General features: G+C 43.0%; 1 protein-coding gene across 1 annotated transcript in view; it reads right to left on the reverse strand.

The window, feature by feature from the left end:
* Positions 1–20,898, reverse strand: part of LRGUK (leucine rich repeats and guanylate kinase domain containing) — a 103,109-nt gene that overhangs the window by 19,715 nt on the left and 62,496 nt on the right. The window contains exons 13-15 of the mRNA XM_005679484.1: positions 20,278–20,391; positions 16,966–17,167; positions 16,145–16,240 (exon numbers count right to left, since the gene is read on the reverse strand). Of these exons, the coding sequence (XP_005679541.1) occupies positions 16,145–16,240; positions 16,966–17,167; positions 20,278–20,391 (412 nt within the window). The remainder of the gene's footprint in view (positions 1–16,144; positions 16,241–16,965; positions 17,168–20,277; positions 20,392–20,898) is intronic.

Raw genomic sequence — 20,898 nt, forward strand, 5'->3', positions numbered from 1 at the left:
ATCAGATGAATCTGAAAAAAAAAGATGAAATTTAAAGAAACAGAAGCTATAATTTCCATAGAAATGATCCTCTCTATATAAAAGCTTACTTAATGTATAGTATTTGTGTCGGGGTCCCTTCTTCTAGCTTTCTCATCCATAAGTCAATTGTACCATAATGTAAACAAACCAAGTTCTATCCAATGATACAATGGAGCTATAATTCAACAGATGAATGTCTTAATGGTTTCTCAGCAACAAAACATTCTGGGTAAATATAATGCGTTTAGACTACTATTAGACTACATTGAAATGCCACTACTTTCGAGACTTGGACTCCCATAGTAAAGAATTTCATACAGTTCTTAATATAGTTTCAAATGTCTTGATACATTAATGAAGAAGAGATATTACTTTTCAGTTATTAAAAAATCATAATTACTGGATATAATATCCTGCAACAAAGGTTCTTAAAGTGATGTTATTCAAAGTATCTAAATTAAAGTCAAACTTGAGGCAACATTAAATTATATATGTCATTGTACAGTCCACAAAAATTACCAAGTTCTTCAGTATATAAGCTAGTTATATTTACTTAAACACCTACAATGAAGCATAAATGAATTTACTGATGCATAACAGATTTTCAAGTTATTTTATGGATTGGTATCATTACCAAATACAGGAAAATATAAATGAAATATCTGGAACAATCAGAACTATATCTCAAATGAATTCAAAGTAACTTAGACTTTATTTAGAATTATACCCTTTTGCAGTGAATTAAAATAATATTTATATAAGACGTTTAAAAAATGAGCACAGAATCCAACCAAATAACAGACGCAGTAGAAGCCATGTACCTAAGATAAAACGTCTGTGTGTATTTCATAACACATTATTACACAAATGAAATAAGACCTTGTACTGCAAAAAAAGGAGGAAAGAAAAAATGTTGATGATCTGATATCATAGGCACGTAGTCATTTTAATAACTAGTAATAAAGTTAGAATTTGGGAGTCAGATTGTAAATATTTTTAAAAATAAAAATCCCTATTTCTATAACCACTTTTTCTATAGCTGTAAGATTACTTGTTTAGCAAGGCAACTAAGTCGCTCTATTGTCTAAAGACATGAGACTGAACACTTTTTTTTCTCTTTATTTTTGGCGGTGCTGGGTCTTCACTGCCACACAGGCGTTTCTCTAGTTGTGGAGAGTAGGGCCAAGCTCGAGCTGTGTTACATCTCGTTGCAGCGGCTTTTCTTGCTGCAGAGCATGGGCTCTAAGAGGGCTCGGTAGCTGCAGCTCCCGGGCTCCAAGGCACAGGCTTAGTTGCTCTGCAGGATGTGGGATCTTCTCGGATCAGGGATTGAACTCATGTCTCCTGCATTGGAGGCGGATTCTTTACCACTGAGCTGGGAGGGAAGCTCCTGAACACTTTTAAGTATACATTTTTTTTTTAAACAGTTAAATAAAACTTTGCAACAACAACAAAATAAATGAATCAGCACTAGAGTTTGTCTCTCTTTGAAAACACACGGGAACGTATGACGTGGAAGTAGGCTTTAATTTTCACACAAAAGTTCTCAGACAGCCAGAATCATTCCTCTTTCCCCACTCAAATGGGGCTTAAAATACATGTTTATTTTGGTAGTAGTGAGGTTTTTTTTTTAGTTAGCAAGAGTAATATATGCCTACCATGATTAAATACATATACATATATAAAATGCAAATAGCTACAAAAATCTCTGTGAAAGTTTCAATGCTGAAATATGTAACCATAAAAAGGACCAGAAACAAATTAAAGCGCAATAATCTGCTACACAATTTTAAATATTTATTTATTTTTAATAGGCTAGTTACACAATTTGTAGTGGAAAATTGCTCAGTACATTAGAAAGTATTAATACAAAACCAATGGGGCTGAAAGAAGCCATTTTTTTCCAGGACAGATTTAAATCTTAAACATCTTGTCTATCTGTTCTTCTGAGAAAGGAAGAATGGCAACAAGAAAAACAATCATTTCACATAATAGCTATAATAATTTTCCATAGCAAAATAAGCTTTTGTAGTAGAAAGCTATCATATGAGTAAAAATATAGTAATAATGTTCATGTTATACAGGATGAAATGAATACTGTACTAAACTATTCTAACAGTAAAGTGCTATATTCTTTAGTGTCCAATCAAAGGAATAACCAGTTATTTAAACAGAGAACAGATTCTACACCATAAAGGAAAGCGTGTGAATGTATCTTCTAAGACAGAATTTATGAGGTACAAAAAGAATGCTTCTATCCATTGAACTCCATGCTTTGAAATGTCTTCAGCAGAGTTGAAATAATGGGTTCAGTATTTGGACACTGTATCCAGAATGTCCTAAATAAAACATATAATAACATTACCCTGAATTTCAGGGTTTTTAAAAATGGATGAGTTTATCAGGAAGTAGTTAACTGATACTTTGAAGGAGATAAAATGTAGGGCAGATAAATTCAAGAGTGGAAACGATGAATAAAATCTGGATGTGTATAGTATTTGGAGAAAGGAGAGGATAAGGAAAGAGTAGCTATGGCTGGCAGGAAATAGGATAAAAACCTTCAGGAAGCTTGAACACAGATTAAAGGTTTCCTCTCCTTGGAGCAAAACGTTTGAGAACTAAATTTCTGATGTGATTTCTGCCCAATCCTACATCCCACCTTGGCTAAGGGTGGTCTCTGCTTGCAACGGCTCATCCCTTAAGAACAACATTTTCAAAGATGCTATTTCACTGGTCACGTCTCAAGCAAATACATCTTTCTTCTATTTCTTACCTTTGCTATCTTTGTCCCTGTCAACTAAGGGACTTTAGATCTGGTAGCCTATAGAAGCCAGTCTTTGCTTCAATTTACCAGAAAGAGAAACCAAAATGCCCACTATCTGGTGGTTTCTTCCTCAATCATATACCTTGATGGCATTTATGATGTAACCAGCCTAAAACGTGGAACATAAATGCCTTTGATATTATCAATGACATAATAATGGTTAAAAAAAATAGATAACATTTACTGAGCACACTATGTTTCAGGTGCTATTACAAATCTTTTCTGTGTGTGCATACGTGCTAAGTCACTTAGCCGTATCCAACTCTTTGCGACCCTATGGACTGTAGCCCACCAGGCTCCTCTGCCAATGGGATTCTCCAGGCAAGAACCCTGGAGTGGGTTGCCGCATCTCCTCCAGAGGATCTTCCCCACCCAGAGACTGAACCCGAGTCCCCTGAGTCTCTTGCATTGGCAGGAGGATTCTTTACCACTGAGCTACCTGGAAAGCCCCATGAGAAAACCACATCAGTTGCCAAGTGTTTCCACCTACTTTAACAACGTTGTCCTTTCCAATTAAGGATAAGATGATAGAAAAATTTTTTGCTGCTTACATGTTAATGTACAAACACACATATAGGTACTTACTATGTGCCAGACATCATTCTGGGTATTTTTCAATATATTAGCTCATTTAATCCTCACAATAATTTTGCGAACAGGTACTACTAGTATCTCCATTTTATGCATGAGAGCTTTGTTAATTCGCCTAAGGTCGCACAACTAGACTGCACTGGAACTGGACCTTCCAATGATAATTTTGACTCAATGTTTCCTGAAATCATGAATTTCTAAGGTTATAAACTTAAAAAAAAAAGATCTCCAGGTTTTGCTAATCAGGACTGGTTTCTCATAATCACCATTGAGATGAACGATTTGGCCTAACATTATTTATCATCAACACAAAGAAACAGTCTCTTTTTATTCTTTCCTGAATGCGTGGTCAATAAAGAAATAAGATTTCTAGAATGATTATCTTTAAGTTGAACCAAGCAATTAAGTTTTGACATAAGTTTTTGTCCATTTTTATTTCCTCTTTTATAAATTACCAAATTATCCTTTGCCCAATTATCTTTTGAGATTTGGAAATAACTGATTAAAATATTTGAAGAAGGTTCTTGGCGCCCAGTGGAACTATTACCTCTGTTGATTTGAATACCAGGTACCAGACTTCTAAAAAGCTGAGGATTGTATTAGCTAAGAGAGAGACCAAAGTCCACAGCGCTGTTTTTTTTTCCCCCATAAAAATCACTTTGCTAAGGCACAAAACAAATGAAAGTGATATGAACTTTGTTTGTAAATGTAGATGGAAAATGACAATTTTTAAATATTTATATTCTATGATTAAAAAGCAGAAGTGTCCCTGATGCCAAGAAAATCAATAACAGCTGTTAAAAATCTCGCACTGAGAGAGGAGACAGCAATCTTTTCTACTCATTTCCTTGAACCACAGACAAAATATCCAGCTGCACTTACTCAGAGATGTTGGACACCATCATGGACCCCAGGGAAGGATGCTAGAGCTTCTTACAATTCAGAAGATGGGAAACTTGGCATCTTATTTTGCATTAGAGCCCTAATGAAGATGCAGTCCCTAATTCCTTAATGAGCCTCCAAAACAGCTGCTCAAGGAGGAAACCAAATCAATTTCTAAAGTTTTTCACCTAAGTGAGGTATTTGTGCCTCTAAAATGCCCCACCTGCAGGTCAGAAAAAAATGGGTGCTTATCCTGATTTTCCTCCTCTCTTTCACAGTCTGCACTCGCCCTACATCCAGTCCAAATGTCTCGAATCTGCCCATTCCCACAACAATGTGCCTTGTTTCAGCCCCTTAGCATTGTGTCAGGACTAACGCCAACAGCCGTCCAGCCACTGTTCCGGCTATCTGTATTGCCCTCCTTAAAGTGATCCTCTATGCTGACTAGATGACAGACGCCCCTAAGATAAAACATTTAGCCATTCAATGGTTCCCCACCGTTTTCTAACAGATCAAGTTTCCAGGCTCACCAGCATAACACAAAGTGCCCTTTGGATCTACAAATACCTCCATATACCTACAGCTCTCCTGACATTTGGGTCCTTAGAAGATGCCATGCCTGCTCTTACCTCCCTGCTCAGGCATATGCTGTTCCCTTCTGAAAGAACCTCCCTCCTCTCCTGTCAGCCTGCTGACTACTCTGCAACCTTGAGGACTTAGCTGAAGGGTAACTTCCTTTTGGAAGTGTTTTCTCATCCAATTCTCACATCCCAGGCTGAATCAGTGTCCTTCCTTAGTATTCTTCTCGTGACATTCTGGAAAAGTTAATAAATGAGTTTTCTTCTCTATTTGGTGCTAAACCTACCCTCGTATGCTGTGGGGCCTCCAGCTGCCCCAATCACATGGTGTTGTAATGAACACTCTTATCTGTCTCCCTTGATAAGAGACAGAGCTCCTTGAAGTGTCCTCATCATTTCACTCCATGTAGAAGCTATCAAAGTGTCTGGCATATATGAAGTACTCAATCCATGCTTGTCGGAGGACTTGAACTAACTTCATAAAAATAAGTTATGATATGTTAAAAAAAATTCACCTTATTAATTTCATCTTGGACAAACCAGATAAATCAGAGGGTAATTATCAGTATATCACAGGCTCTTCATTATACAAGAGGAGTTCTGCACCGTGGATTGTAAAAAAATATCAATTTCCTTACGGCACTTGAAATAACACTTGACCTACATACAATTTGGGGGGATATGTGTTAAGGTAAGATATGCCTTTTGTGTAAGATAAAGACATATTTATACAGGCTACAGGTAATGTAGTCATCAATGACATTTTTAAAACACGGGATACCAAGCACAGTTTAGTGTGATACTGAACGAACACACAGTAAGAGTGCTCAATAACTGTCTTGTAAATTCTTCAGAGTCAAATCTTAGACTGGCTGCTTTCTTTAGTTATTCTCTTTCATGTGAATGATAGGATTCACAGGATGGAACTTATTGAGTATATCTAAATGTGCCCCTGTCCCCAGCCAGAGTAGACTGGCTGAAGAATGAGCATCTGACTCACACTGGGCCAATCAGAGAATATCCCTGAAAAAAAAAGAGAAAAAATATATATGTATCTTTTAATCTTGGGACCAAGGGGCACCTGAGTCAATCCCTCTCTGATAGTGGGAGCTGCCAGATGTAAAACCAAATGTAAACTTTAGGAGTGACTGATGGTCATATTCCCTGCCAACTGCAGAAACTGATTTAGAGTCATTTATGTCATAGAGAATGAAGCCAGCATGGAGGCAAAAACAGAGATGAGAAATGGTAAGAGTCTTAGAGATGACCGAAGTCTAAGAGATGACAAGAGTCCAGTAGAAGATGAAAATCCTGGAGATGATGACTTTTGGATGTGCTGAAATGGTCCCCAGTCTGTCTGAGGTTCTTCTGCCGCTCTGCCCTCCCCAGTTTGGCTTCGTGAGATATTCCCCTCCCTTCCAATAGATTTGTGTAAGCTGGCTCAGGTTGGATTCCTGACACTTGCCAGCAAAAGAATCCTGATGGTATGAACAGATAAACAAAAAACCGATTTGCCTCAGTTTTCTCCCTCCTAATTCTTTTAGCCAGCTGGTTAGGCATAATGAAGGCATGGGCTAATTTACATGCGGTTCTGGTTCAAAGAGAGAAAGAAGGTGTTCATTTCAAACAAAGTCAGTTTCAGGCAGTACATACTAATAGAAATCTGAAGCATTCGATCACTTGTCATGGATATAAAAAACCTGTCCTCTTCACACAAATTAACTGTGGGATTGGAATGTTTGTGGGAGAGACCAAGAAACTACAAAGGATTCCTTTCTCAGGGTTCTTTTGGCTTTTGAACCCTTGATAATGCAAGAAGTGTAAGAGAATTCGCTAATCTAGAAATGAATTTTCCTAATAAAGAAGTCTGAGCATCGAAGAATTGATGCTTTCAAACTGTGGTGCTGGAGAGGACTCTTGAGAGTCATTTGGGCTGCAAAGAGATCAAACCAGTCAATGCTAAAGGAAATCAAGCCTGAATATTCATTGAAGGACTGACACTGAAGCTCCAATACATTGGCCACCTGATGCAAAGAGCCAACTCATTTGAAAAGACCCTGAAGCTGGTAAAGATTGAGGGCAAGAGGATAAGGGAGCGACAGAAGATGAGATGGTTGGATGGCAGCATTGACTCAATGGACATGAATCTGAGCAAACTCCGGGAGATGGTGAAGGACAGGGGAGCCTGGAATGCTACGGTCCATGGGGTCGAAAAGAGTTGGATACGACTGCGCGACTAAAGAACAGCAAAAGAAAACTTAGTGGCTATAAGGCGTTGCTTCAGACGGAGCCTACAATTACGCTGGAATTCGCGTTAAGTCTGGACACAAAGCATCTTTGCTGATACCAGCCTTTCAGACCTGCTCTCTCTGCTGCAGCAGGGGAACCACTTGCTAGCATACACCACCACCATAGAGCTGCTCTTCCACCCTGACCGTAGCTTTCCCCGCCTTTGGGGGCACGGATGTCGATGACCCGGTGGCCCCGGGATGGCTCACATCTTGGTGCTCTGACTGCCCTGAGCTCGAAGCCTCCCCTTCCGGTTGCCCTGCTCCCCAGGAGATGCCTGATTCTGGGGCACAGCCGGGCTGGTGTTCCCCGGGGCTCCCCTGTGTTTCCAGGTGCCTCTCTCTTTGGCGTGCTGCCTGGAAGCACAGTCCCTCTGGACAGAGCTTGGCCCAGTCTGGCTGGCTCCCTGCTCGGCTTGCGTGTCTTTGACAGGCTGCTGGACAGGGGACGTGCCGTCCTGCTCTGGGGGATCTGAAGAAGCCTCTCCCGTCTGGGACCTACCCCTTCTACGATCCTCTTTTTTTCTCCTCGGATGCTCATGGGCAGCAGAGCCCTCCGATGCTGACTCCACCGAGACCTCCTCACTAGGGGGGTGTCTCCTATGAGGGGGTTGACCTTCTGGAGTTGCTTGATCACCGCTGAGGGTAGCTGCATTTTCTTGAGATAATCCTCCAGAATCCTTTCTTTTCAAAGCCGGTCCTTTCTTCGACCTGGCTCCCTTCTGAACCAGGTCATCTGCAGGGAGGTTGGCATGGACCTTTTTCCTGGAATGATGTACGTTTCCCCTTTTCTCTTCCTGGACCTGGGCATCTTTAGGCACTGGTTCAGTGTTGGGTGGTTCAGGAATGTCTGGTGTCTGGACTTTTTCTCTCCGATTCCCTTGAAGGCTCCGGGGAGGGCTGGGGTTGGGGTGGCTGGGGGCCTTGAGGGGGGTTGGCTTCCTCTGGGATTCTGGCTGCAATGCTGTGTGGTGACCTTCAGGTGGCATCCTTTTCAGGTGTGTGGGCCCTTTAGCTGTCTCTCTGTGGCCAGGAAGTTTTTTTTCCTAGCTCCTGTGGGCTGTCCTGGCTTATGGTTTTGGGGTGAGGCATGCATATCTGAAATCTTCTTGCTGGAGGAGTGGGCTGCCTTGGGAGTCTGCCTTTCCTTGGCAGACCTCGAATCAGAAGGATCCATGTTCTGAGGCAGCTGTTCTGAGAAAGGAGTGGAAATTCGGGGGAGCTTGATTAAGTGGGTCTCCCCTTCCTGGGGTGGGTGGGGGGCAGCTAATGGCTCTTGCACCGGAGGACTGATAAGAGGGAGTTTCACCTCCTGGACTTTCTCTTCCTGGACTTGCTGGTGGCTGGGGCCCTGATGGGGGCTGGGGTTGGGTGGCTGTTTGGAATGGGGGGAGCTGATGAGAGGAAGTTTACTGGGGTCTTCGTCCTGAGCTACCTGGGGCCTGGGAGAGGGAGTCACAGTTTGATCTGAGGCTGTTCCGAGGGCCTCCTCCCTGCTGGGTGACAGGAGTTTGGGCGTGGGTCTCCGACTCTGGAACGGAGCGAGGACCCGGGGCTGGGGCAGCCTGGTGGGAGCCAGCCGGCTTCTGGGAGGCAGAGTCACGGGTTCCCCCCTGTCCTGGGTCTGTGGGGTATCTGTTGAGTCCTGGGGATGTGGCATTTCTGGGTAAGGAGTGTCGACCCGGGCAACTTCCGCTTTGGGGACGCCCTCCTCGGGAGTTTGTTGAGAGCCTCCCGGAGGTGGTCCAGGCCTAACCTCGTCAGGGCTGGAGGGATCTCTGGGAGGATCATGATGGGAACTGCTGGCTTGCAGGCTGGCTGACCTGGTTTCCCCCTCCTGGATTCCCTGGAGGCTGAAGGATGCGGGGTCAGATCCTTGTGGAAGTTCAGAGCAGGGAGGGCTGCTGGGGGTTACCCTGGCCTCGCCTGATTCTTCATCCTGATCCAGCTGAGGGCCCTGGGCTGGTGGTGGGTCAGGATGCTGAAGAGGCCCTTGGGAAGGGGTGGTGGCAGGCTGCCCCTCTTCACGGGCTTTCACCTCGGATGTCTGGGCCTCATTCTCAGGTGGATTTGTGGTTGCTGTTTTTGAAGAAAGAGCTGATTGTTGAGCATCGCCTTCCATCTGGGCTAGGGATAAGTCTTGGACCTTCTGGAGAAGACCAGGCACTGATGGGCTTGGCTCTGCAGGAGGCTCAGCGCTGACCTGGCTCTTGGGAGAAAGCCCCTTTTGAGGGGCTGCTCCCTCCTGAGTCAGCTCCTGGTTCTGGGAGGGAGCCAGGCTCTGATTTTCAGGGACCTTTGTGGGGATCTGCATTCCAGAGAGATGCTCTGTTACCTGGCCATCCGCTTGCAGTTTCGCCAAGCGCCTTGGGGATGGAACCAGGTGTGCGGGCACCCCAGAGGCAGTCTTCTTGCTAGAGCGAGCTCCTGCTTTAACATAAAGAGAAGTTAGCTAAAAAACATCTTAACAAATGCAACAATGTAACTTTAGAAATTAATAACCAAAAATATCTTTCCTTTTTTTGTTGATGCACATAGGACCTTGAAAAAGAATAAAATTACACATATAGAAGTATTTAACAATCCTTTCTCCTTGGTATACTAAGTGCGTAGAATTATCTTATTTGATGGAATCAGGGCAATTTGGGGGCTTCTCATGTGGTGCTAGTGGTAAAGAACCTGTCTGCTAATGCAGGAGACATAAGAGACGTGAGTTCGATTCATGGGTTGGGAAGATCCCCTGGAGGAGGAAATGGCAGCTCATTCCAGCACTCTTGCCTGGAGAATCCCATGGATAGAGGAGCCTGGAGAGCGACAGTCCATGGGGTCGCAAAGAGTCGGACACGACCGAAACGACTGAGCATGCAGAGTAATTTTTAGTCAAATGAAAGCATAAACTTTTATGAATAAACATGAAGAGGCTTCTTCACAGAACCGATTTATATTCAGGTCTGAGAAGGGGCCAGAATATTTTCTAAATGAATGACCTTTTCATTTCACCAGCTTAGAGGTCAATGCTGCTTTCACGGTAGAAACTAGAGGATGGGCAGCTAAGCCAGACCAAGTCCGATCGGTTTCCTTGTTCAGTGGCCTGTTTCCTTGTCCCACATAGAAACTGTGAGCTCTGTAAGGAGTACCTAGCAAGGTGCAGAAGCTCAGCAGGCACTCAGTAAGTGAGTGATGAATGGAAGGAGGAAAGAAAGGATTCAGTGGGATCTCACAAGACGCCATGGCTCAGGGACGTTGCACCTGAGGCTCCACCATCCAAGCTGCTACCCATCCCCACTCCACCCCTCACCTGCCCAGGGCAACCTCTTCCCTCCAGATCCACCCTGGCTTCAAAAGTGACTCTCAGAGGCCAACATCTGTGCCAATGTTGCAGAGGGGGGTTGCCTTCTTCAGTCACCTGCATGAGAGCACACGTGAGTCCGGTCTCCTGGACACAATCACCTCAGCAGGCACTCGTTCAGGATAGAACCCATAGATCACTGTAACCCAGCCCTTAGGACACGGCTCTGAAAGGTTAGTGGTCAGAGGCGGCACATCAGTCTGGAACAGCCTTCAAGAAACCAGCCTCAGCTGACCTTGAGGGAGACTGGCTACTCAGAGGCCAAACCAAATCAGACCTCTGAGGGGGGCCCAGAGTGGCCCACCTCCAGGAGCCAGCTGGGCTCCTGGCCACCAGCCCCTCTCCTCCCACAGTGCAGGAGGCATTCGACCACTCCTGGTTCTCTCTGAACCTCCTAATCTGGTGTGCACCCCGTGCGTCCAGTCAAGTGAGAGGTAACCGGGGACAGGAAGGAGAGGGGGAACAAGGAAAATTTTGCCACGTGATGGGTTTTCTGAGGGGCTGCCCTGTTCATCGTTCTTAACATCCTAGTTTATAATGGTTATAAATTAAAATATGAACTTAGTCAAGAAACAAGGTTAAAATAAAAGAACAGTAAAAAAAACCATCTAGAACAGGCAGGTTCGTAGAGACAGTAAGGAGATTAGAGGTTGCCAGGGCCTAGGGGTGGGGTGTTGGTTATTGCTGAACAGGTATAGAGTTTCTGTTTGGGGTGATGAAAAATACTTAAAATAGGTAGTAGTTATGGTTTGCAACATTGTGAATATAAATAATACCTTTAAGGCGTACACTTAAAATGGTTAAAATGACAAATTTCATGTTGTTTGTTAAACCACAATAAAAAGTATTTTAAAACATAGAAAATTCTAAGAATGGTGAAATCCAATGCTGAAAGTTCTTTGAGCCCCCCTGGTTTCCAATAATCAGATACACAAGGATTTTTCTGCCCCACTTTCACAATTTAACCATTCATATAACTTGGCAAATGATACCAGGCCCCTCATTAGAGATAAAGGCACCACTTTATGGACTAGTAAATTGCTCAGTTTTCCCCTTGCTAGACTCATCATTGCCATCATTTTTCTCTATCATTAGTCAGAATTCTGAATGATTTTCAAATAAAATGTTGTTTTATGACCTCTGTAGTGAGAACTCAGGGTGGTGGTTGGATCAGCTTTTTAAAAGCTTTACTGGAAGTACTGACAATTCCAGAAATCACTTGTAAAGAGACAAATGGAGAGAAAAGACATCACATATACTGGGTTGTGAATATAGTGAGTTTTCCTTTATTTTATAGACATTGTATTGTTTACTCAGGGTTTTTTTTTAACCATCTTGGTTTAGAAATGAATATTACCTGCACTGTTGTTGGGGGGAGGAAGGCAATTCTGTACCTTAATTGATATAGGATGGCATCATCGACTCAATGGACATGTGTTTGAGCAAACTCTAGGAATAGCAAAGGACAGGGAAGGCTGGTGTGCTGCAGTCTATGAGGTCGGGAAGAGTTGGACACGATGGAGAGACGAAACAACTAAAAAACTTGAGGGTTTACAATTACTCTGTGCCCAAAGTTATTATTTTATATTTACATGTATTAAATGAAAATTTAATTAGTCTCTCCTCCAGTGAAGGTTTGCACTTGTGGGTCCAGGCTAATGGGCTGCTACACTCAGAACTGATAAACAGTGGACTTACTTTCTTCACTTCATCCCACTCTCATCATTAAGTGTAGAATTTAAAATCGCATTCTCAAGTACAAATTAGCAACATGAAATTCCTAAAGATACAGCTATGTATTAGCAATCCAAATGTGTGGCAATCGTTTTCTGTCTGCATTGACACAGGATCACTGCTTCTATGAAAACACCATTGGCAATCAGATTTTTGTCTGCAGTGAAGCTGACCGTATAGATGGACAGTTTAGGCCCATTGTGGAAAACCTCAGCTCTGGAAGAACACATTTTAACATGTTCCAGAATATTATATATCGGTTTTTTTTTTTTTCGCTTCTTAGAAATGGGAGTTCTAATCAAATGAATGATTATTGGTGAAAGTTTGAATGCAAAACTGAGATTTCCTCTTTCCAGTCCAATTTTTTAATTGCTAAGGCAAAACTGGCATCATAGAATCTTAAATATTTTTAATTTCAATTTCTTACCTTTGACAGCTCAATTATACATGAACGTGATCCCACCACACTAAAATTATGGAGTTTTGCTTTTCAGGATCCCATTTACATGCATGAAAGTAATGAAAGTCTTTATATAGACATAGCTAAACCACAGAACTTTAACTCAGACTGACCCAGCTCAGAAGGGAGGCCGAGAATTGTGAGCCAGCTGAGCCTGTGGCAGTGACCCTTCTGGGGCTCTGGACCTTTCTCAGGGAGTCACAAGGGTCACCTTAAGGTGATTATGGCTAGGCCTTGCTCTCCCGCCGGGAACCTGTTACCATCTGCTCCACGCTCCCTGGCGCGTACCTCACCACCCGGAGACTCAGAGGGGCCGCTGGCTCTACTCTCTGGCCACTAGAGACAATGTATAAGCTTCTTAATGAGGACTATGTTAATTAGAATTTTTAAATACTTGAATAATATCTGGCCTCCACAAAATCACTTTATGTGCAAATTTACCCTTAAACCATCAGCTGAAAAAAGTACCTTCTTCCACAGATGAACTGCATAAATCAAATAGAGTGTTTGGCTTTTAAAGAAAATATATCAGTTTCCAAATAGTAAGCCTGTCAGAAAAACTGGGTTCTATCAAGGCCAATGATTTGATATAGTGAGTACAAACCCTCCCATCTAATATTAAAAGCTGGGACTCTATTAGTCAATAACTGGATGGCCCAGTTTCAGGTATTAAATGTATCTGAGAGTAAGAACACTTTTACAAATTCCATAAGTCATACTTTTCATTAAATCAGACAGGTCTAACCTAATTAGTCCAAATAAATGAAGTTTCATAAAACCGTTTAAAACAGAAGTCTATTTCCTTACGCACACATTATCTGGTCTATTAATTTGCCAAATGGCACACTGCAATCAACAGTCAGTGTTCCTGACGGCTGCAGAGAAGATGAGCTGTGTTGGCGGGGGTGGGGGTGGGGGTTGGCGGGGGTGGCCACATCCCATCGCCTGGGGTGCTAAGTCCTGCTCGGCAGTCACAGTTCAGAGGTGCCCTTGGTGCTGCTATGTCTCAGTTGCTCGGAACTGCTCAGGCTCAGGGGACTGACTCATGGTTCTCCCAACCCATGAGGGGCTGATTTAAAAGCCAGAAACACCAACTTATTAATTTACAATGGGAGATGGGCCTGGTGCAGGGATGGGGCAGGGTGCTCTCACCTAGGGGACAGCCCCATAGGGACACGTCCACGCAGGGGACCAAATTAAACATCAGAGGTTGCTGGGATGGCTAGCAAAGATTTAAAGCAAAGGGAGCCATATTTCCTCAAGAGAAACGTACGTGGAGCTTCCATGGAGGCCTCATGAGATAACACTGTACAATTGGACAGGCAAAGCTTTCTAAAGAACAGAGCCTGACGCAGAGGCGGCGGCCAGGCAGGGTGGACACTGCCCACCCCTCATTGGATGTGCCCCTCCACAGACTGAGTGAAACCTTTCCTCCTCCAGGGGTGCCCATTTTCTCAGCGTGCACTTTCTTCTGGTATTTTCTACCACTCATCTCCTGTGAGACACACCTGGGAGGAAAACGCTGGTCATTATATGTTGGGTGCCACCATTTTCAAACCAATCTCATTCCAGGATTCCAAGGGCACCTCCCCTCGAGAAAGCGTGTAGAGTTGCAAAACAACACAGTTAGTTTGAACTTTGGCAAAAACCGTGACCTGACCTGCTGCTGGCTGGCCAGCATGCAACCCAGCCAGCAAGATCCTACTGGGCAGGGTCACAAAGGCCAAACCACACGACAGACCGCCTGAGCATTCATAAGCGCGAATGCAGGTCAGTCCATCGAAGAACTTCTTTCATGAGGGCATTCTTTGATGATGATGATGCTGATAGTAAAATACATGTAACCTAAAATTTGCCATCTTCACCATTTTTAAACGGGTGGTCCAATAGCATTAAGCACACTCACACCATTCTCCAGCCGATCCCCAGAACTCTTTCCATCTTGCGAAACTGAAACTCTGACACCGTTAAACAACACTCCATTCCTCTCTCTCTTCCAGCCCCTGGCAACCACTCTCCTTCTTTCTGTCTCTATGGTTTGTCTAGCCTGGGTACCTCATATAATTGGAATCATGCAGTATATGTGTTTTTGTGGCTGGCTTATTTAACTTAACAGAAGGTCCTCAAGGTTTATCCATGCTGAAGCAAGTGTCAGAATTTCCTTCCTTTTTAGGCTGAATCATATTCTGTTGCATGTACAAACTGTATATTGTTTATGCATTCATCCACCAATGAATGCTTGGGTCACCTCCACTTTTTGGCTATTGTGAATAATGTGGCTGTGAACATGCACAGACATCTGTGCAAGACCCTGCTTTCAGTTATTTCGGGTATATACCCAGCAGTGGAATCACTGGATCAGATGGTGTTTCTAATTTTAATTTTTCTGAGGAACCACCATACTGTTTTCTGTAGCAGCTCCACCATTTTACATTTCTAATTTCTCCACATCCTTGCCAGCAAACTTTCTATTTTGTGTGTTTTTTTTTTTTTTCATGGTAGCCATCCTAATAGGTGTGAGGTGGACTTGGGGGAAAACTGTTAAAGACATCTCAAAATACTCATGTACTGAAATTCTAAGTTAGGGCTTTAGAATTTCTAGATTCCAAGGAGAGGCACCCACATATCCCATTTTATTTGCTGCGCATGATTCATGAGGCAGGTGGGGAGGATTAACTCCATCTAACAAGAGGGCAAACTGAAGTTCAGAACAGCTAAGCAGCCTGTCCCGGGGGGCAGTTGGACCAGGACCACTCTCACATCCTCTTCCATTATACTCCGAAGGGCCGCATTTTGAGGACTAGAGCAGCGCAAACAAAGAGGGAAAGAATCTCTTGGATTGAACAATGCTGTCAGGCAGAACACCACCCCAGCCCCTAAGGAGCCAAGCTTCCAGAAGGCTGAGTTCTGAGCCATGGGACTGACCCACATCTAACTAGTACCAGCCTGCAAGGAACTGCCCAGCACATCCGTGAAGGACAGTCCTCTGAGATCCATTATGGTCACCTTGACAAACAGAGGGACACATCCAGAGGGGCTGTTTCACACAATTTGTTTGTGGGGACAGTAACACCAGAAGAAGGACAGGGATTAAAGAGTAAGAACCAGCTTTAGAGGACTTCCCTGGTGGTCCAGTGTCTAAGACTCTGTGCTCCCAAGGCAGGGGGCCCAGGCTTGATCACTGGTCGGCGAACCGGATCCCACGTGTGACAACCAAGAGTTTGCATGCCACAACTAAAGATCCCACGTGCCACACATAAGATCTGGCACAGCCAAATATACAGATAAATTTGTTTCTTTAAAAAAAAAAAAAAGAACTAGCATTAGCCTGGTTGATGAGTCCTCAAATAACAGCCCATAGATTTGTTTTCCTTTCAATGCAAACTAAGTTCTGGCACAAAAGGGACAGGACCGTACCTGTGGTTGGAGCCAAACTCATGGCAGTCACCTCAGAAAATCCAAGGTATTCTCTAATGAGCTTACTGAGCTTTTGGTAGGCAACATCCAGATCATCTGAAGCAGAGGAGAGAATTCACTTTAGCAACAGACATATATCAAAACAGAGCCAATCTGTGGCAATAATCATTTAGCTAGATCTAATTGCATGAATATCGTGGTAGGCAGAATTCTAAGACCCAGTGACACTTCACCCTTGCTTAATCACACACACATACCTTGAGTGTGGGCCAGAACCTGTGAGTCTGATGAGCTATGACTCCTGTGGTTATATTAGGTTTTATGGCATAAGGGACTTTTGCAAACATAATTAGGGTTATTTATCAAGATCCTAATAAATCATTTACTATCCTAATAATAAATATCCTAGTAAAATATCCTAATAAATAATTTATTATTCTAATAAATAATTAGGGTTATTTATGAGTTTGGGCTAATCAAAAGGGAGATTACCCAGGTGGGCCTAATCTAATCATATGATTCCCCATAAAAGGAGGTTTTCTGTTTGGAGACAGACAGGACACTCGAAGCATGAGGAGGAACTTAATAGGCTGTTGCTGCCCTGAATGTGGAGGGGCCCACATGCACAGGGCCTGAGATCAGTCTCTAAAAACTGAGGGTCACCCTTGGCAGCCAGCCAGCCAGCAGTCAGGAGCCTCAGACAGGAGCCTCTCACAACCATGAGAAACTGCCTTCAGTCAACAGTAAGAACATACTTTGGAGCAGGTTTTTCCCCAGTGATCTTATACTTCAAAAATAAAACTTTGCTGAAAGTTACTGACCTGCGTTGATTACTGCATCAAAGTACCCTGGATATTTCTGATTAATTTTAATATAAAGGTCCACTCTGGAGACAGCAAATTCAATCTCTACACGACTGAATAATCCTTTTCTCCTCAAGTAGCCTTCATATTTTTGCTTGTCCATGGGTACCACCAGGATATATCGAGGCTCAAAATAGGAATGTTTTAAACTTCTTACACCCTATGTATTTAAAGAAAAGATAATAAATTAGAAAGAGACAATTTAGAAATCATTTAGGAAATATGTGACAACATAGGTTTAATCAGTAGTGTTGTACTGAAGAATTTGTTTACTCTGTATAATTAGCTATTATTTTCCTACAAATACCTCAGGATTGGATTACTTCTCTTTGTGTATCAAATATTATGTTATCATTAGAAAAATAAGAATTCATCCTACTTGGTTATCCTTCAACTGTTCTAAGGAACATGATTGTTAAAAAAGAAAATTGCTAGAGACAAATAGGTATGCTCCCAGAATACTGCATATTTATAGCTGAAAAGCAATTTCAATTCTACTTTTCAAAAGGCATCCTTGCAGTGGCAGGAGACAGAGATCTTACCAGAGAGAACGGGTCCTCTGTTTCCCCTCTGTCATCAGCTTGGTCCCTTCCTGTTCCTAAACCAGCAGCCTGGTGGTTGGCTGGTTCCTATTACATCTCACAGCCTGTACCCAGAGCATGGGAAGGCCAGGCTCCTGATGCCCTGATAACCAGGAGCCCACGCAAAGCAGGTTAGCAGTGGCCGGCAGCAGTGCTCTGAGGAACCAGGGGCCTGGGTCAGGATTGCAGCTTGCTGGCTTCTGTGACTCTGTGCCAACTCCTCTGTGAAACGGAAGTTCTTTCAAATGGACTCTGAAGTTCCTTCCATGTCAATCCAACCATCAGCAGTTTAACTCGGTGTTCAAAATCTTTGTTTTTAAAAATTCAAGGGGAAGAAATAGAGACTCTTAAAAAAAAAAAAAATGCCTAAAAGAGCCAACGACAAGGAGAGTTTGGAAAAAGGATTTAGCTGGGTGGGAAGAACCAGGAATAAAGCCTGGTTTATAGACTCAACCTCCTGGAAATGAGTAGGAGGAAGCTCTCAGGAAGGAAAAAAGTAAAGCAGGAGCCAGAACTCAGAACCACTGAACTGGAAAAAAGTGGACACTGGAGCTGGGGAGTGTCTGCACTCAAAGATGCATGCTTTTTGTGTCTGCCTTGTTCAAGGAAGACATTTTCTGGGAAAGGTCTTAGTTGTTGTTGCTCTGGCTAATTAGCATAGAAACAAAGTAAACCTTAAGGATGACCAACCAATCAATTGCAGGAAGATAAGAACTGCAGGGCTTTAAAGTTCAGAAAATTAATTAGCTGGAAGAAACTTGAGCACTTTCACTGAAGCGAGGCAACACTTATCTCCTGGATGGTAGCCCACCAGGCTCCTCTGTCCAGGGGCTTCTCCAGGAACATGGGACCAGGTTGTCATTTCCTTCTCCAGGGGATCTTCCAGACCCAGGGATTAAACCCAGGCCTCCTGCATTGCAGGTGGATTCCTTTATTGTCTGAGCCACCAGGGAAGCCCTTGTGGGGACTAGACCAACACAAAAGACCAAAAAGGGATCACAGTCTCCTGCTCTTCCAAGTCAGAGAGGAAAAGGTTTAAGGGAGAGGTAATCAACAGTAACAGAAAATCTGACACTAGATTTTGTTTTCTGTGTGTTTGGTGTAATGGGATCCTTTAATCACTTTTTTTCTTTCTGACAAAAAAAAAATGTTACACTGTTCAGAGAAGGTAACTGAAAAAAAAAATCAACTGTATTTGAAGATCTCAAATATTTAATATAACTACATAAGTTTTTAAAACAAATGCATACACCTGCTGGATCATTGAAGAAGCAAGAGAGTTCCAGAAAAACATCTATTTCTGCTTTATTGACTATGCCAAAGCCTTTGACTGTGTGGATTACAATAAACTGTGGAAAATTCTGAAAGAGATGGGAATACCAGACCACCTGACCTGCCTCTTGAGAAACCTGTATGCAGGTCAGGAAGCAACAGTTAGAACTGGACATGGAACAACAGACTGGTTCCAAAGAGGAAAAGGAGTACGTCAAGGCTGTATATTGTCACCCTGCTTATTTAACTTATATGCAGAGTACATCATGAGAAATGCTGGGCTGGAAGAAGCACAAGCTGGAATCAAGATTGCCAGGAGAAATATCAATAACCTCAGATATGCAGATGACACCACCCTTATGGCAGAAAGTGAAGAAGAACTAAAGAGCCTCTTGATGAAAGTGAAAGAGGAGAGTGAAAAAGTTGGTTTAAAACTCAACATTCAGAAAACGAAGATCATGGCATCTGGTCCCATCACTTCATGGCAAACAGATGGGGAAACAGTGGACACAGTAGCTGACTTTATTTTTCTGGGCTCCAAAATCACTGCAGATGGTGACTGCAGCCATGAAATTAAAAGATGCTGACTCCTTGGAAGGAAAGTTATGACCAACCTAGACAGCATATTGAAAAGCAAGAGACATTAGTTTGTCCATCAAAGTCCATCTAGTCAAGGCTATGGTTTTTCCAGTAGTCATGTATGGATGTGAGAGTTGGACTGTAAATAAAGCTGAGCACCGAAGAATTGATGCTTTTGAACTGTGGTGTTGGAGAAGACTCTTGAGAGTCCCTTGGACTGCGAGGAGATCCAACCAGTCCATCCTAAAGGAGATCAGTTCTGGGTGTTCATTGGTAGGAATGATTTTGAAGCTGCAGCTCCAATACTTTGGCCACCTGATGTGGAGAGCTGACTCATTTGAAAAGAGCCTGATGCTGGGAAAGATTGAGGGCAGGAGAAGGGGATGACAGAGGATGAGATGGCTGGATGGCATCACGGACTCGATGGACGTGAGTTTGGGTAAACTCCGGGAGTTGGTGATGGACAGGGATGCCTGGCATGCTGAGATTCATGGGGTTGCAAAGAGTCGGACACGACTGAGCGACTGAAGTGAAGTGAAGTTAAGCTAATTAGGATTTTAAAATTTTATATTATTATTACTTTTTAACTTTTTGGCCTCGCTATGTGGCAGGCAGAATTTTAGCTCCCTGAGCAGGGATCGGATCCGAGCCTCCTGCAGTGGGAGCATGGAGTCTCAAACACTGGACCACCAGGGATGTCCCCCAAATCTCACCTTTTGTATGCACTCCTTTCAGGCCTAGAAGTGTGCTTCCTGCACACCATAGCCTCCTCCCCAGTCCCAAATACATACACAGTTTTACACACTGAAAAGAAATTGATTGAATGGCAAGTACTTACTTCTATTTCCATATGAACACAGCTTGCTAAACCATCTCTTGCGATACCTTCTATGGTGTCCCTACTTAATCCGTACTTGTGATTACCGTAATTATAGGTTAGAATGAATTTCCCCTGTGAGGGAAGAAGTAAAAAGACTTTCCAATAACAGCTGCCATCATGGAATTTAATATAAATTAAATGACTTGATGTCTTCTTTCTATATGACTCCATAAAACTTAAAAATATTAGCGATTATATAAGGATGACAATGGGTTTAAGAAACTTAATATCAAACTGTGATGGAGAAATTCATTCAGAATTCCTGGCTGGCGAAAAAAAGAAAAGGCTTTTGGAGATAATCTGCTGACCAAATGTTAGAGCAGAGTGAAGGCAATGAAGCTTATGGTAGACAGATCATTTTGCCTACTGACCCACTTCCTGCCAAATGTGTGCTATAAACCTTCATTAAGGAGAAAGCAAAACTAATAGTTCACTTTGTGCCTCAGCCATTTTGGCTCTCCTAGCGCACCAGCTCTCCCCCAAAACCTTTCATTCCCAAAGGCCTTGCACTCCCAGATAAGCCTGAAGGCTGTGAATTACAGCCACATCCTCAAACCTTTGCATTCTGAGATAAGCTAT

The sequence above is a fragment of the Capra hircus genome, chromosome 4, assembly GCF_001704415.2.
Source record: "Capra hircus breed San Clemente chromosome 4, ASM170441v1, whole genome shotgun sequence".
Taxonomy (NCBI): domain Eukaryota; kingdom Metazoa; phylum Chordata; class Mammalia; order Artiodactyla; family Bovidae; genus Capra; species Capra hircus.